Below are 14,485 nucleotides of genomic sequence, written 5' to 3'. Positions count from 1 at the left end.
ACATCGTCAGTTGTGTAGCCCAGCTTCATTGGTTGTTTTGGCCGTTTATCACAAGACACCCTCTACCAAGGATGGCCCGCCGCAGGCTGATCAGACCTGGGTGTGTGTCGCATGGTGGCTCTGTGTGGTCATTTGGCAGCCCATGTGACATAAAACATACAAATAGAACCCGACATACAAGTAGAAAAATTAGAAAACATACATACCTGGTTAAAAATGACATCGAAATATATTTAGAAACATATATGCATGAATCCTGCATGAATAATACCAGACATACAAAAAAATACATACCCACTTAGAATAGAATAGAAGAGTAGGCTGAGGTAGCAGTAAAAGCCTAATTAGTCTGCAGGTCAGATTGGTGAAGTGTGGTGTGTGTATCTTACCACAACATCCTACATGGAACACACCGGAAGCCTGAAGTGAGATCTGAGGCGGACTGGCACGCAGACTTCCCACCCCCTGGCAGCATTGAAGACCGGCCCGTCATCTTTACACTCTGCTGTCCAATGGGAGCCACCTAAGCTCCAGAGGAACAGGTCCACTGGATGGCGATGGCCTGCCTCCTGCACTGACATCTATCATCATGCAGGAGTATAAGAGCGGGACTGAGCCTTCCCCCCAGGTCCAAACACTCAGACAGCAGAGGCTCCGAAAGGCCAGGGCTACATACCGGGGAGACTACTTACGCCTCCCAGAGTGCAGTTTAAAAACCCCCGCAGAGCCACTCCCCAACCGGCTCAACACATAGTGAGCATCAACCTGCCAACATGAAGGGATACCTCCTGGCTGCAAAAGCTTAAAGAGTCAAACTTTTTCCACACCTTTCCCACTAAACACTAACTAGGTGACTTGCAGGTGTCTAGACAGGTTAAAGCTATCTTTAGTAGACGGTACTACTGAGGTCATTTCTACAGGCACCCCTACTTAAAGCCTTCACGTGTCGAACCCTCAACACGAGCCCAACCCTCCTTTTAAGTGTCATAACACAAGATTTTGTCCTCTGTCTATTCTCTCCCAGTTCAAGTCCATTTCAGTTCAAGCTATATTTGGTAGAAATTCAACTTCTTAAGCCAAACAGCCTGATACCTTGTCTTCATATCAACAGGAAACGACTGGGGAGACTCGAAGGAACCCTGACCACCGTCGAGGAAAATAAAACCAAAACAAAGGAAATTAGCATCATGCTAGGTTGTCAGTCTGATCTGCAGGATCAGTGTGGACTGACGGTGAGCAGAGCTTTGGCGGTGGCTTGCCGCGGTCCGCCTCGAGCTGCAGAGCTGTCCAGGCGTCCCCTGTGGGAGTGAAGAGTTGAGCTGCGTAGATATAGTGCTGGTGGTTGACTAGTGGATAAACACCTGCACAGGTAGGTCAGCCTTGCAAACACACACACACACACATACACACGTGCGAGACGACAGACAGACAGACTGGGGACACACAGGAACACAAGAGAGGGGAAACAAAAGGAAAAACATGGAGATCAGGGACAGAAAACTGCACCCTGTCAGGATTAGTGTTATAAAACAAACATACAGTAGGTACTGTAAAAAGTACAGAGAGACATAAAAATGCATTACATTTCATCAGTCAAACAAACTTCAGAAGGTCCCAAGTGCATGGACTTAAAAAGTCAAGCAAAAAAGTAGTTATAGCTCTGCTGAAAGAACTCTCTCGACTATCAAAGGGTTTCTGTTGAAATCAGAGTGAAAATGTGTCCCCCTGTATATATACACTCTGGTGTTACATCGCGATGCAACAAAGACCGCAGCATGTGTGTCCTCTTATACTTACAGACCCTGGTGTGTTGCACCGTGATGTCACAAAGACTGGAATGTGTTCTAGTTCTACTGACAGTTCTACTGTTTTTTATGAATACAAACAATGTGGGAATGAAACTCAGTATATTTACTGAAATACTGTACTTTGGTAATAATTTGAGTTACCTGTACTTGAGTGTTTCCATTTGATGTTACTGTATACCCCTCCACTATACATTTCACTCAAATTTCAGCTACAGTCAATATTATGCATTGTTATGGATTAAACTGCACAACAGTATGTGAAGTTGTAACACTGATGTATTACCAAAAATCCACAGGGTTACATACAAAGATTTAAGAAGAAAAATGTAAAACATACTAACCTTGTTAAAATTTACATTGAAATATGAAAAGAAAAACATACATACACATGTACATAGACATAAAAAGCAACCCGCACATAACGATACTAAAGAACATAGAAGCAGATATATATTAAAGTATATATATAAACAATGAAAGTATACATACCATGTGAAAATGTGCATTGATATATAAGTACGAAAAAATATAGACATGAATGATATACGAAATATTCCTGAAAAGACACATGGATTACTAACTACATTACTTAAAAGGACTGGGTGTTAAGATCCCTAACGATTCAGCACAACAATTTGGAAATTTCCTCTTGGGTGGGGTGGAATTTGGTGATGACCACGTCACGTGGTCCACGTGGTGCCAGCAGTACGACACATCGTCAGTTGTGTACCCCAGCTTCATTGGGTGTTTCGACCGTTTATCACAAGACACCCTCTACCAAGGATGGCCCGCCGCAGGCTGATCAGACCTGGGTGTGTGTCGCATGGTGGCTCTGTGTGGTCATTTGGCAGCCCATATAACATATATGCATGAATACTGCAGGAATAATACCAGACATACAAAAAAATACATACCCACTTATAAACATACATAGGTAAAAACTAAGCAGAGACATAGCAATGCAATCCATACATAAAAACACAGAAAAAACATACAAAGACACATATATCAAAATATAGGGAAAAAGTGATGAAAACATACATACCTTCATAAAACATGCATTGATATGTAAATACGAAAAATGTAGACATGAACAATGCCTTAAAAAAAAGAGTAATACCTACATAACAAATACAAACAGGACCAGACAAACACACAAAAAAAATCTCTGAAAAACATAGATACACATATAAAAATTCATATAAAATATTCATAGGCACACATTAAATATACCAAAATGAAAAACATACATACCTTGTTACACAACACATTGAAATATATATAAGACAAAATGTTTGAAAAAACACATGGATTACTACCTACAGTTCATAAAAAATACAAACAGCCTTGGACACACAAACATTAGCACATACAAACACAGAGAAGTAGAAATACCCAAACATACAAACATTCAAGAAGAAAAAATGGAAAACATACTAACCTTGTTAAAATTTACACTGAAATATGAAAAGAAAAACATACATACATGTGCTCATAGACATAAAAATACCCAAACACATAACAAAATATATGAAAAAACCAGCAATTAAAGCATACATACCCTGTCAAAAGGTGCATTGATATATAAATATGAAAAATATAGACATGAATGATGCATGAAAAATGCCTGAAGAAACACATGGATTAATACATACATATAACAATATTAACAGAACCCGACATCCATGAAAAAAAAAGGAAAACATACTTACCTTGTTACATAATACACTGAAATAAATATATATAAGAAAAATATATGCATGAATACTGCATGAATCAAAGCAGACATACGTGGTGCCAGCAGTACGACACATTGTCAGTTGTGTAGCCCAGCTTCATTGGGTGTTTCGGCCGTTTATCACAAGACACCCTCTACCAAGGATGGCCCGCCGCAGGCTGATCAGACCTGGGTGTGTGTCGCATGGTGGCTCTGTGTGGTCATTTGGCAGCCCATGTGACATAAAACATACAAATAGAACCCGACATACAAGTAGAAAAATTAGAAAACATACATACCTGGTTAAAAATGACATCGAAATATATTTAGAAACATATATGCATGAATCCTGCATGAATAATACCAGACATACAAAAAAATACATACCCACTTAGAATAGAACAGAAGAGTAGGCTGAGGTAGCAGTAAAAGCCCAATTAGTCTGCAGGTCAGATTGGTGAATTGTGGTGTGTGTATCTTACCACAACATCCTACATGGAACACACCGGAAGCCTGAAGTGAGATCTGAGGCGGACTGGCACGCAGACTTCCCACCCCCTGGCAGCATTGAAGACCGGCCCGTCATCTTTACACTCTGCTATCCAATGGGAGCCACCTAAGCTCCAGAGGAACAGGTCCACTGGATGGCGATGGCCTGCCTCCTGCACTGACATCTATCATCATGCAGGAGTATAAGAGCGGGACTGAGCCTTCCCCCCAGGTCCAAACACTCAGACAGCAGAGGCTCCGAAAGGCCAGGGCTACATACCGGGGAGACTACTTACGCCTCCCAGAGTGCAGTTTAAAAACCCCCGCAGAGCCACTCCCCAACCGGCTCAACACATAGTGAGCATCAACCTGCCAACATGAAGGGATACCTCCTGGCTGCAAAAGCTTAAAGAGTCAAACTTTTTCCACACCTTTCCCACTAAACACTAACTAGGTGACTTGCAGGTGTCTAGACAGGTTAAAGCTATCTTTAGCAGACGGTACTACTGAGGTCATTTCTACAGGCACCCCTACTTAAAGCCTTCACGTGTCGAACCCTCAACACGAGCCCAACCCTCCTTTTAAGTGTCATAACACAAGATTTTGTCCTCTGTCTATTCTCTCCCAGTTCAACTCCATTTCAGTTCAAGCTATATTTGATAGAAATTCAACTTCTTAAGCCAAACAGCCTGATACCTTGTCTTCATATCAACAGGAAACGACTGGGGAGACTCGAAGGAACCCTGACCACCGTCGAGGAAAATAAAACCAAAACAAAGGAAATTAGCATCATGCTAGGTTGTCAGTCTGATCTGTAGGATCAGTGTGGACTGACGGTCAGCAGAGCTTTGGCAGTGTTTTGCCGCGGTCCGCCTCGAGCTGCAGAGCTGTCCAGGCGTCCCCTGTGGGAGTGAAGAGTTGAGCTGCATAGATATAGTGCTGGTGGTTGACTAGTGGATAAACACCTGCACAGGTAGGTCAGCCTTGCAAACACACACACACACACATACACACGTGCGAGACGACAGACAGACAGACTGGGGACACACAGGAACACAAGAGAGGGGAAACAAAAGGAAAAACATGGAGATCAGGGACAGAAAACTGCACCCTGTCAGGATTAGTGTTATAAAACAAACATACAGTAGGTACTGTAAAAGTACAGAGAGACATAAAAATGCATTACATTTCATCAGTCAAACAAACTTCAGAAGGTCCCAAGTGCATGGACTTAAAAAGTCAAGCAAAAAAGTAGTCATAGCTCTGCTGAAAGAACTCTCTCGACTATCAAAGGGTTTCTGTTGAAATCAGAGTGAAAATGTGTCCCCCTGTATATATACACTCTGGTGTTACATCGCGATGCAACAAAGACCGCAGCATGTGTGTCCTCTTATACTTACAGACCCTGGTGTGTTGCACCGTGATGTCACAAAGACTGGAATGTGTTCTAGTTCTACTGACAGTTCTACTGTTTTTTATGAATACAAACAATGTGGGAATGAAACTCAGTATATTTACTGAAATACTGTACTTTGGTAATAATTTGAGTTACCTGTACTTGAGTGTTTCCATTTGATGTTACTGTATACCCCTCCACTATACATTTCACTCAAATTTCAGCTACAGTCAATATTATGCATTGTTATGGATTAAACTGCACAACGGTATGTGAAGTTGTAACACTGATGTATTACCAAAAATCCACAGGGTTACATACAAAGATTTAAGAAGAAAAATGTAAAACATACTAACCTTGTTAAAATTTACATTGAAATATGAAAAGAAAAACATACATACATATGCACAGAGAAAGAGAAATACCCAAACATAGAAACATTCAAGAAGAAAAAATGTAAAACATACTTACCTTGTTACATAATGCACTGAAATACATATTTCAGTCATCCTCGACAGCACACTTTCTTACACTTCTCATATCAACCACATAACCCGGTCAGCTTACTTCCATCTCCGCAATATCAACCACCTCCGCCCCTCTCTCACACCTCACACAGCTGCCATTCTGGTCCACAGTCTTGTCACCTCCCGGCTTGACTACTGCAACTCCCTCCTGTTCGACCTTCCACAAAAAACTCTCCATAAACTACAACTGCTACAGAATTCAGCAGCTCGTATTATCACAAGGACCGCATCCACTCACCACATCACACCGGTCCTCCAGCAGCTCCACTGGTTCCCCATCACACACCATATCCAGTACAAGATTTTACTGCTCACCTTCAAGGCCATTCACAACCTAGCCCCTCCATACCTGTCTGACCTCCTCCACATTGCCACACGCGCTCACACACTCAGATCCTCTTCCTCCATCCACCTCTCCATTCCCCCTGCCCGCCTGGCTACCATGGGGAGCATAGCATTCAGCCGCTCTGCTCCCCAGCTCTGGAATTCACTCCCCCTTGACCTCCGCAACACCACAACTGTCAGTCTGTTCAAATCCAAACTCAAAGCACATCTGTTCAGACTTGCCCATTCCACCTGATCATATGCATTACACTGTCTTACTGTATTCCCCTCTACTTTAATGTATTGTATGACGTTTTGTTGACAATGTTATGATGTTATGATGAATGTTATGACAATATTATTATGTATGCTGTGTTTTATCTTTGCTGTAAGGCGACCTTGAGTGGCTTGAAAGGCGCCCTAACAAATAAAATGTATTATTATTATTATTATTATTAATATTATTATATATAAGAAAAATATCTGCATGAATAAAAGCAGACATACAAAAAAGTACATATTCACTTATAAACATACATGGGTAAAAAGTACATAGAGACATAAAAAAGTGCAATCCATACATAAAAATACAAAAACCATAAAAGAGAACTAGTTTAGCATATGAAAAAGTTATGAAAACATAAATACCTTTTTAAAATGTGCATTGATATAGAAATAGGAAAAATAGAGACATGAGTGATGCATTAAAAATGCCTGTAAAATCACATGGATTACTACCTGCAGTTCATAAAAAATACAGACAGACTCCGACACACAAACATTCAAGAAGAAAAAATGTAAAACATACTTACCATGTTAAAATTTACATTGAAATATGAAAAGAAAAACATACATACAAACACAGAGAAGTAGAAAGACCCAAACATACAAAGATTTAAGAAGAAAAATTGAAAACATACTAACCTTGTTAAAATTTACATTGAAATATGAAAAGAAAAACATACATACACATGTACATAGACATAAAAAGCAACCCACACATAACAATACTAAAGAACATAGAAGCAGATATATATTAAAGTATATATATAAACAATGAAAGTATACATACCATGTGAAAATGTGCATTGATATATAAGTACGAAAAAAATATAGACATGAATGATATATGAAATATTCCTGAAAAGACACATGGATTACTAACTACATTACTTAAAAGGACTGGGTGTTAAGATCCCTAACGATTCAGCACAACAATTTGGAAATTTCCTCTTGGGCGGGGTGGAATTTGGTGATGACCACGTCACGTGGTCCACGTGGTGCCAGCAGTACGACACATCGTCAGTTGTGTACCCCAGATTCATTGGGTGTTTCGGCCGTTTATCGCAAGTGTTACGACTGTTGTCTTAAGTTGTTTGTGTTTTTACTGCATGTGCTGTGTTTTTCCATGCATGTTGTCTCTCTGCTTCTTGTATTGTCTATATGCAAATAGATGTGTGCCACAGCCTGGCAGGGATTGGTGGATTGAATCTGTCCTCGTTTGCGATTGGCTGCAGCTGAGGGCGTTCGATTTTTTTCAAGGACCAATATGGCGGGAGCTAGCAGGCAGACCTCACCTTCCTCCTCTCCCAACTGGCCACACATATTGTAGTATTGTCGTATTGTAGTGAAACAGCATTTTTGTATATATTGTTAAGTAGGGGTGGACTGCCAGTTTTGTTGCTAACCCTTTTTTCTCCTTTTTATTTAATTAGGGAGGTAAGATTTTTTTGTCATTTATTTCTTATTGTTTGGTTAGGTTGTTAGGTTATTTACTTACTCCCTTGATAGAATTGTTTTGTTAGTTATTTTGGCCTTAGTCCACCCTGAAGTTATTATTTCACTCACTTCTGTTATTCCATTTATTGTAATAAATTAACTATTTGATCATTCCACATATTTGTATCCTTGTGGCTACTTGGGACTTGGGGAAGATGGGGCCTTTCATGTTGTGTCTCAGACACCCCTAGACTGGGCATAACACAAGGCAAATTGTGCTTCAAGTCAGTATTAACTCTAAAATATTTAAAAGATGAGTCTGATGAGTTTCTTGTTTTACAAATGAGGAAAAATTGGATCAATGAAAAGACCAAAACCAACAATTAATAAAGGGCAACAAATTGTTTGACCGATACCATTTTATTATCAGACTTTCTGATGGTGTATTTTCAGGTTCACTGTTTTCTCTTTCCTTTTTATTCCTGGTGTGTATTTTTTCAAAGGTCTACAATATAGAAATATTAACAGAATGATATTCACAACAGATGATATAAAATATATAGCATATTGAAAAACTTGCTTGTTTGGGTTTAATATAATCTTGACAGTAATGTCTGCCTCCAGACTATACTGCATGAGCCGTGTAAGGGTTTGTGAACAGATGTTTTCATATAGTGTTGCTATTGTTAAACACAGCCCTCTTTATTTACCAGTTCATCAAGAACTTTCTCTGTTTTTGGATTCTTCATTCACCATAGAAGCATGTGAGAAAATGAACTTTTGTTCATGAATTTAAGGTGTGTTACTGATATACAAAGACTCAGGTTGGTTGGCACAGTTTTCACTCTCAGACGTACCTCTGTGGCAGATTTAGAGTATCAAGAGTATTCTTAGGCTGAGTGATACGGCCTATAAACAATATTGCAATATGTTTAGGCTGTGGCCATACATAATATTTTTTGAAATCTCCTCTAAACTGCTGATGACTACATGAATAATAAACTAAACTACAGTTAGAATAATTTAATAATAAATATAATAGCTACTGTGATATAGGCCTATTAGATTTAAATATACTGTTCTGATAAAGTTACAGAAAATGCTGTCATAATAAATTTAAGTATTTTTTATAGTGAAATAAATCAATATTGAACCACTGGGGCTTTTATTCTGAAACACCTGACTGGTCTTGGGCCTCAAGTGTTGATGTTTTTACTGTGAGTTAGCAGAAAGTTAAACCACCCAGTTAAACTGGAGGATTTATTCACTGTGTGTTGGAAACAAACTAAGAGCTCTCTAGTTCATATATTGATGTGTGCAAGTCACATTGGTACTCTATGGTCACAAAATGTGACAAAAAAGTTATGATCTGGAGCTCCGCAGATACAGAAACATGCCTTGTCTGCTCACATTAGTGTTAAAATCATTAACAGTTAAACTGTTACTGTGGTACCATTAAACATGAGGATTTATTCACTGTCAGTAGGAGAGAAACAAACAATTTTCCAGTTCATATCTTGATATCTGCAAGTTGCACTGGTGCTCTGAGGTCACAAAATGCGACTTAATAGTCGTGGTTTAGCAAGGCAGTAACTACATTACATATTGGAAGAGAAACTTCCACCCAAATATTCAAATATGCTAAAAATAGATTTGTTCCCTCTCAGTGATGACCCCATGACTATGGCCTTGTGGTCTGTCCTGCAGATACAAAAGCACATGCCTCTCATACACTATCCCTCTGGTGAGAGAGGTCTGAATGAGTCGTGAGTTCATGAGTCTCATGCTTTAAAAAATGTTGTGATGTGTGTTCGCAATATGATCATTTTATATATGTTACATATATATAAGCTGATGATACAGTGAGCATAACTGATATATCACCCAACCTGGGATATTCTAAACAGCTGCACATGGGAGGTTAAAGTCTCTTAAAATATAGTTGGTGGTCAGCACGGTGGTGCAGTGGTTAGAACTGCTGCCTCACGGCAAGAGGCTTCCAGGTTAGAAGTGTGGCTGGCAGCATGTGTGGAGTTTGAATCTGAGTTTGTAATTTATTGTGCTGTTATGTATTTTTCTTCTCCAGAGAAGAACACTTTTCTCCAGAAAAGCTGGCTTGAATCTTCCTCTCAGCACATTAAAAACAAATCAAGACATAGACTTTGCTCTCATCATACATACAGAGGCACAAAACAGACTGAGGGAAGATATATGTTTTATTAAAATGACTGCACACAACACTAAAGTGTAGACACTGCATCAGGAGGACATCACTGGTCTAACTGTTTACTTTGATTAATCATTTACATGTTTGTCCAGCCAGCTCATGTTTATCATATCCAGTTGACTAAAAAGCTTTACTGGCAAGTGGGAAGGTGTATCACACCATCAACACACTTCTGACGCAGGCCATATCTACCAACAAGTGTTCTTCCTCTTTTACACATGAACTCGATTTCATCATTATGGGCTGAATACAGCTTATCGTCATATGTATATCTGAAGGCAATATTATGTGCGTTCATGGCGTCTCTGTCCACAGTGCAGGGTTCTGGAAGAGACAAAAGATGAGCAGCATTTTATTAATGGGGAATGACTGCAGCATACTGCGTATTTGATTATTGCTCGTCTTGCTGAATCTTCACAGGATGCAACGTGGAAAATATAAAGGGAGTTGTAACTCACTGAGGCATCTCATCTGTCCAGTCCATTCACCATTGATGCAGGTTTTGTAAGGCTGACCCTCCATAGTGTAGTAACTCTGACAGGTGTATTCAACCCAGTCATTATGTCTGTACTGGAACTGAAGAGATGTCTTGATGTCTCCATCTAGAAGTGATGGTGGTCTCCCACAACCCAAAGGAGCTAAAAGAATTTAAACAACCACAAAAATACAAACAAATGAGTCATTTCCATGGAAGCCTGTATATGTATACACTGCCAGTTTATCAGGTACACCTAGTCAAAACCAGTACAGTCTAATAAAGCAGTTCTGCAGTCAGTCCCATCTTCATGACAGTTTTAATGTTCGGGTCTTGCTAAGATCAATTCTCCAGAGGTGTTAATTCAACTTTATGGTAAAGCAGAATCAATGTTACAGTCATTTTTATGAAACTTGAAACACTGAGAAGCACTCAAAATAACTACTATTTATCAGGAATAAATAGCACAAAGATAATATGTAAGCAAAACACAGAGTATACAGAGCAAATCAAGCCCTCTGAGATTGCAGCGCACTGTGGAAACAGTCCAGTCCCCAGAAGAAAATGTTGGTGCTGTACATTTCTGCAAACCACAAATACATTACATTAGCATGTTTTATATGTATCATACCACGTTCCTAAAGTGACATAATGTATGAGCTGACTTTGTCATCAGGTGGTGGAGGGGATGGTGGATGGCGTGTTTTCTGGGTGAGACGGCTGCTAAGTTGTAGATCAGCGTTCGAGACCAACAAACAACAAAACTGGTTGTGATTTTGCGAGTCATTGCTGTGTTTCCAACATCTTTTTAGGCATCAAACGTTGTTTTGTGACCTGTCGCTGCTTTTCCAGCTGGCATTGTGCCCCCAGACACAGATATTTTAAGCCAAAACATGATCTTTTCCTAACCATAACCAAGTGATGTTTGTGCCTAAACCTAAGCACACATTAACTAATGTAATGGTTTGCAGAAACAAATAATGCATTTTTCAGGGGTTGGGACTGGTGGGAAACATCCAACAGGTGGGTCACTGATAATCTTTTCTCATCATTTTCCCTGATAAGCAGCAAGGGGACAAGAAAATAATTGATTTACCTCCACATGTTGGGAAGGGATCACTCCACTGTCCATCTGCTAAACATGTGACCACTGCTTTCCCTTGAAGAAAGTCTCCACGCCTCCTGCACCGAAAGGTTAACTTTTCTCCTTTTGATTTGATTTGATTTACTCGTACACGTGGGCTGAAGAGAACGCTGCCTGATACACCTGTGACTTTGCAATTTTCTGTATTGAAGAAGAGACACTGCTTAATCATTAAGGTTATACAGTACAAATACCAGCATAATAGTTTTAGGATCTGACTTTTTGGGTTTCATGAACCCAAATCTGATGTAAATCTTTAATGTCATAATCTTTGTTACTTTACCTTACCTCTGTATGCAAATCTATGTAAATGCACAACTTACTGGAATTATACAAAAATACAGTATGTTTTAATCCAAGTAGATGTTTTTTTTAAGATTAGAGATACTACAATAGATATTTTTCTATTAACGATGGATCACATGACTACTCTCATTCAAAATCCTCTATCTGCTCTCAGAACATCACTTTCTGCGTCAGTGGGCTGCTGCTTTCAGTGAAAACGCTCTAAAAACGGACTTTTACTAGGTTGTGAACACGCTGGAGCCTTTAGCAGCTAAAGAGAAAGACATTTTTCTGATGAGCTGGTGGAGACCAAAAATGGAGCTAAAACGAAAGAGAAGATTTTACCACTTTCCAGGTGTCCAGAAACAAGACTCCTGATGAATGCCGATGTTGCTTTATATCAACTGCAAGTGCACATATGCTAAGTTTGCTGTATCAATTGAAAGATGACTGTCAATTTAAGTTCTACACCACAGCTTGTTTCTGCTGTCCCCAAGTGGCTAAAAAAATAGAATTACTTTATATACATATGAGTACATATGAGTCTAGGAAAAGCACATGTGTCAAAAATTACTTTAATATTCAACTTTAGGTTTGACCTGTTGTCTTTGAGTTTGATTTGACGTTTGATGTATCTTGCATATCTACATCAATCTCCAGTATCTCTAATCAAACATAAATATTTACATTTTGTCCTCATCTAATTAGCATTAATTTCTACTATCTTCCATGAGTTGTACTGTGAACTACTAATCAAGTTCTTCTAAAATGATGGATGAACTCAAACATGCAAATAAGGCGCTGAGTAAAATCAATGTAAATGGAATTAACCTCCATGAAAATGAACGTACCAGAGCAAGTTGGAAAGGTGACACTCCACTGCCCAGTTTGTAAACATTCACTTTCTGCAGACCCCTCCATTGTATATTGGTCTTTGCAGCTAAACTGTAATTTATGTCCAATCTTCATTGTTTCATTGGCTGGTGGTAGTCCAGCTACATTGAGATGAGGGGGCATCACGCCAGCCTCACAAGTGATGTCTGGAAAGATTAAAACAGATGTTATCAAATGAAAACTGTGGAAAGGAGTTTATGTCCCACAAGGTTCCCCCCTTATAATGAATGTGAGTATTGTAACATGCACTTCAATTAAAAAGTGTTCCATAAAAATTGAAAATTGTATACAGAATCTTTTTTTTTTTTTTTTTTTTTAAATTTTCAGGGTTTACCTTCACAAGAGGGGAGTGGATTATCCCACTGTCCATCTCTGCCACATATCAGCACTGAACTGCCATTCAGATATTTCCCAGGATCATCACAGCTGAATGTGAGGAATCGGTCAGGAAGTATGGGATTGTCATTTTCTGGTATACCTTTTACTATCACACCTATATCGGCAGGTGGGGGGTCGCAGCTCAAAGCTGAGTAAACACAAACAGTCAATCAGGTCACTGAAGCCAAAAACAAAAAAAAAACAGAAGAAGCTGAACAGAGCAAGATTTTGATGTGTGAATTATTCATAGCCAAAATCCCACAGTGGGCTTTGAACAGACAGCAGGGTCTCCCCATAGAGTTACAGAGTGGGAGGAGGGGTGTTTTTCCACAATGTCACTTAATATAGACATGACTCTTATGGATATTCTAGATTATGTTACGACCACCCGCTTGAATTATTTCAGCTTTGTTTCTGAAAAAATATTTTGTCCATCATTTTGGTATGGTTGTCAGGTTTTAATAATATAGTACCCAGGTGCCTCGGCCACAGTTACCATGGAGAAGAAGCCAGTGAGGGGCACAAACCGCAAAACACTTTGCTGAGGTGAGGTGCATTTGTAGACAAAACAGGGCATCATAGTTAGCTGTGTAGGGAATCGTTATTGGATGTATACTGCCAAAATACAAATTGTGAGTTGTAGTTAACCATGGGTCCATGTCATTGGTTCGACAGCCCATTGGTTCGACATCCCATTAGTCCGACTGTCCGTGGTGCTGAACGGCTCGCGGCGGGCATATGGTGCGCCGCGACCGGCTTGAGGCAGAACAGGCTCATGGCTTATGTGTTTGTCACTTTCTTTTTCATTTTAACCCGCACCATGATCTTTTCCTGACCCTAACCAAGTGGTTTTTGTGCCTAAACCTAACCAGACCTTAACCACAGGGCATCATGATGATTTCGGAACGGACTTCGGAACAATGAGTTTAATATGGTCGGAACAATGGGATGTCGAACCAATGGGCTGTCGAACTAATGGGCAGTTCCTGTTAACCATTACCCTCCAACGTTTTTTTTTACATACACAGACTTACAACTTTGGCTTCTTACCCAAATAACAAAAACATTTCAAATGCATTTGCTGATCCACGCTGTAGAAGTA

At 39.6% G+C, this 14,485-nt stretch overlaps 1 protein-coding gene across 21 annotated transcripts in view; it reads right to left on the bottom strand.

The window, feature by feature from the left end:
• The window catches only part of LOC125895616 (complement factor H-like), an 85,608-nt gene that overhangs the window by 48,523 nt on the left and 22,600 nt on the right, over positions 1-14,485 (bottom strand). For 10 of the 21 annotated variants that reach the window (XM_049587609.1, XM_049587605.1, XM_049587601.1 and 7 more), the window contains exons 17-19: positions 13,340-13,531; positions 12,963-13,151; positions 11,779-11,967 (exon numbers count right to left, since the gene is read on the bottom strand). In XM_049587609.1, the coding sequence (XP_049443566.1) occupies positions 11,779-11,967; positions 12,963-13,151; positions 13,340-13,531 (570 nt within the window). Of the gene's footprint in view, positions 1-10,178; positions 10,532-10,665; positions 10,846-11,778; positions 11,968-12,962; positions 13,152-13,339; positions 13,532-14,485 lie in introns of those variants that run through there. The other 11 variants (XM_049587613.1, XM_049587611.1, XM_049587610.1 and 8 more) reach the window with 3 other exon arrangements.

This window comes from Epinephelus fuscoguttatus, linkage group LG10 (genome assembly GCF_011397635.1).
Source record: "Epinephelus fuscoguttatus linkage group LG10, E.fuscoguttatus.final_Chr_v1".
Taxonomy (NCBI): Eukaryota; Metazoa; Chordata; class Actinopteri; order Perciformes; family Serranidae; genus Epinephelus; species Epinephelus fuscoguttatus.
Note: the sequence above shows the minus strand (reverse complement) of the source record. Positions and strands in the feature narration are given on the sequence as shown.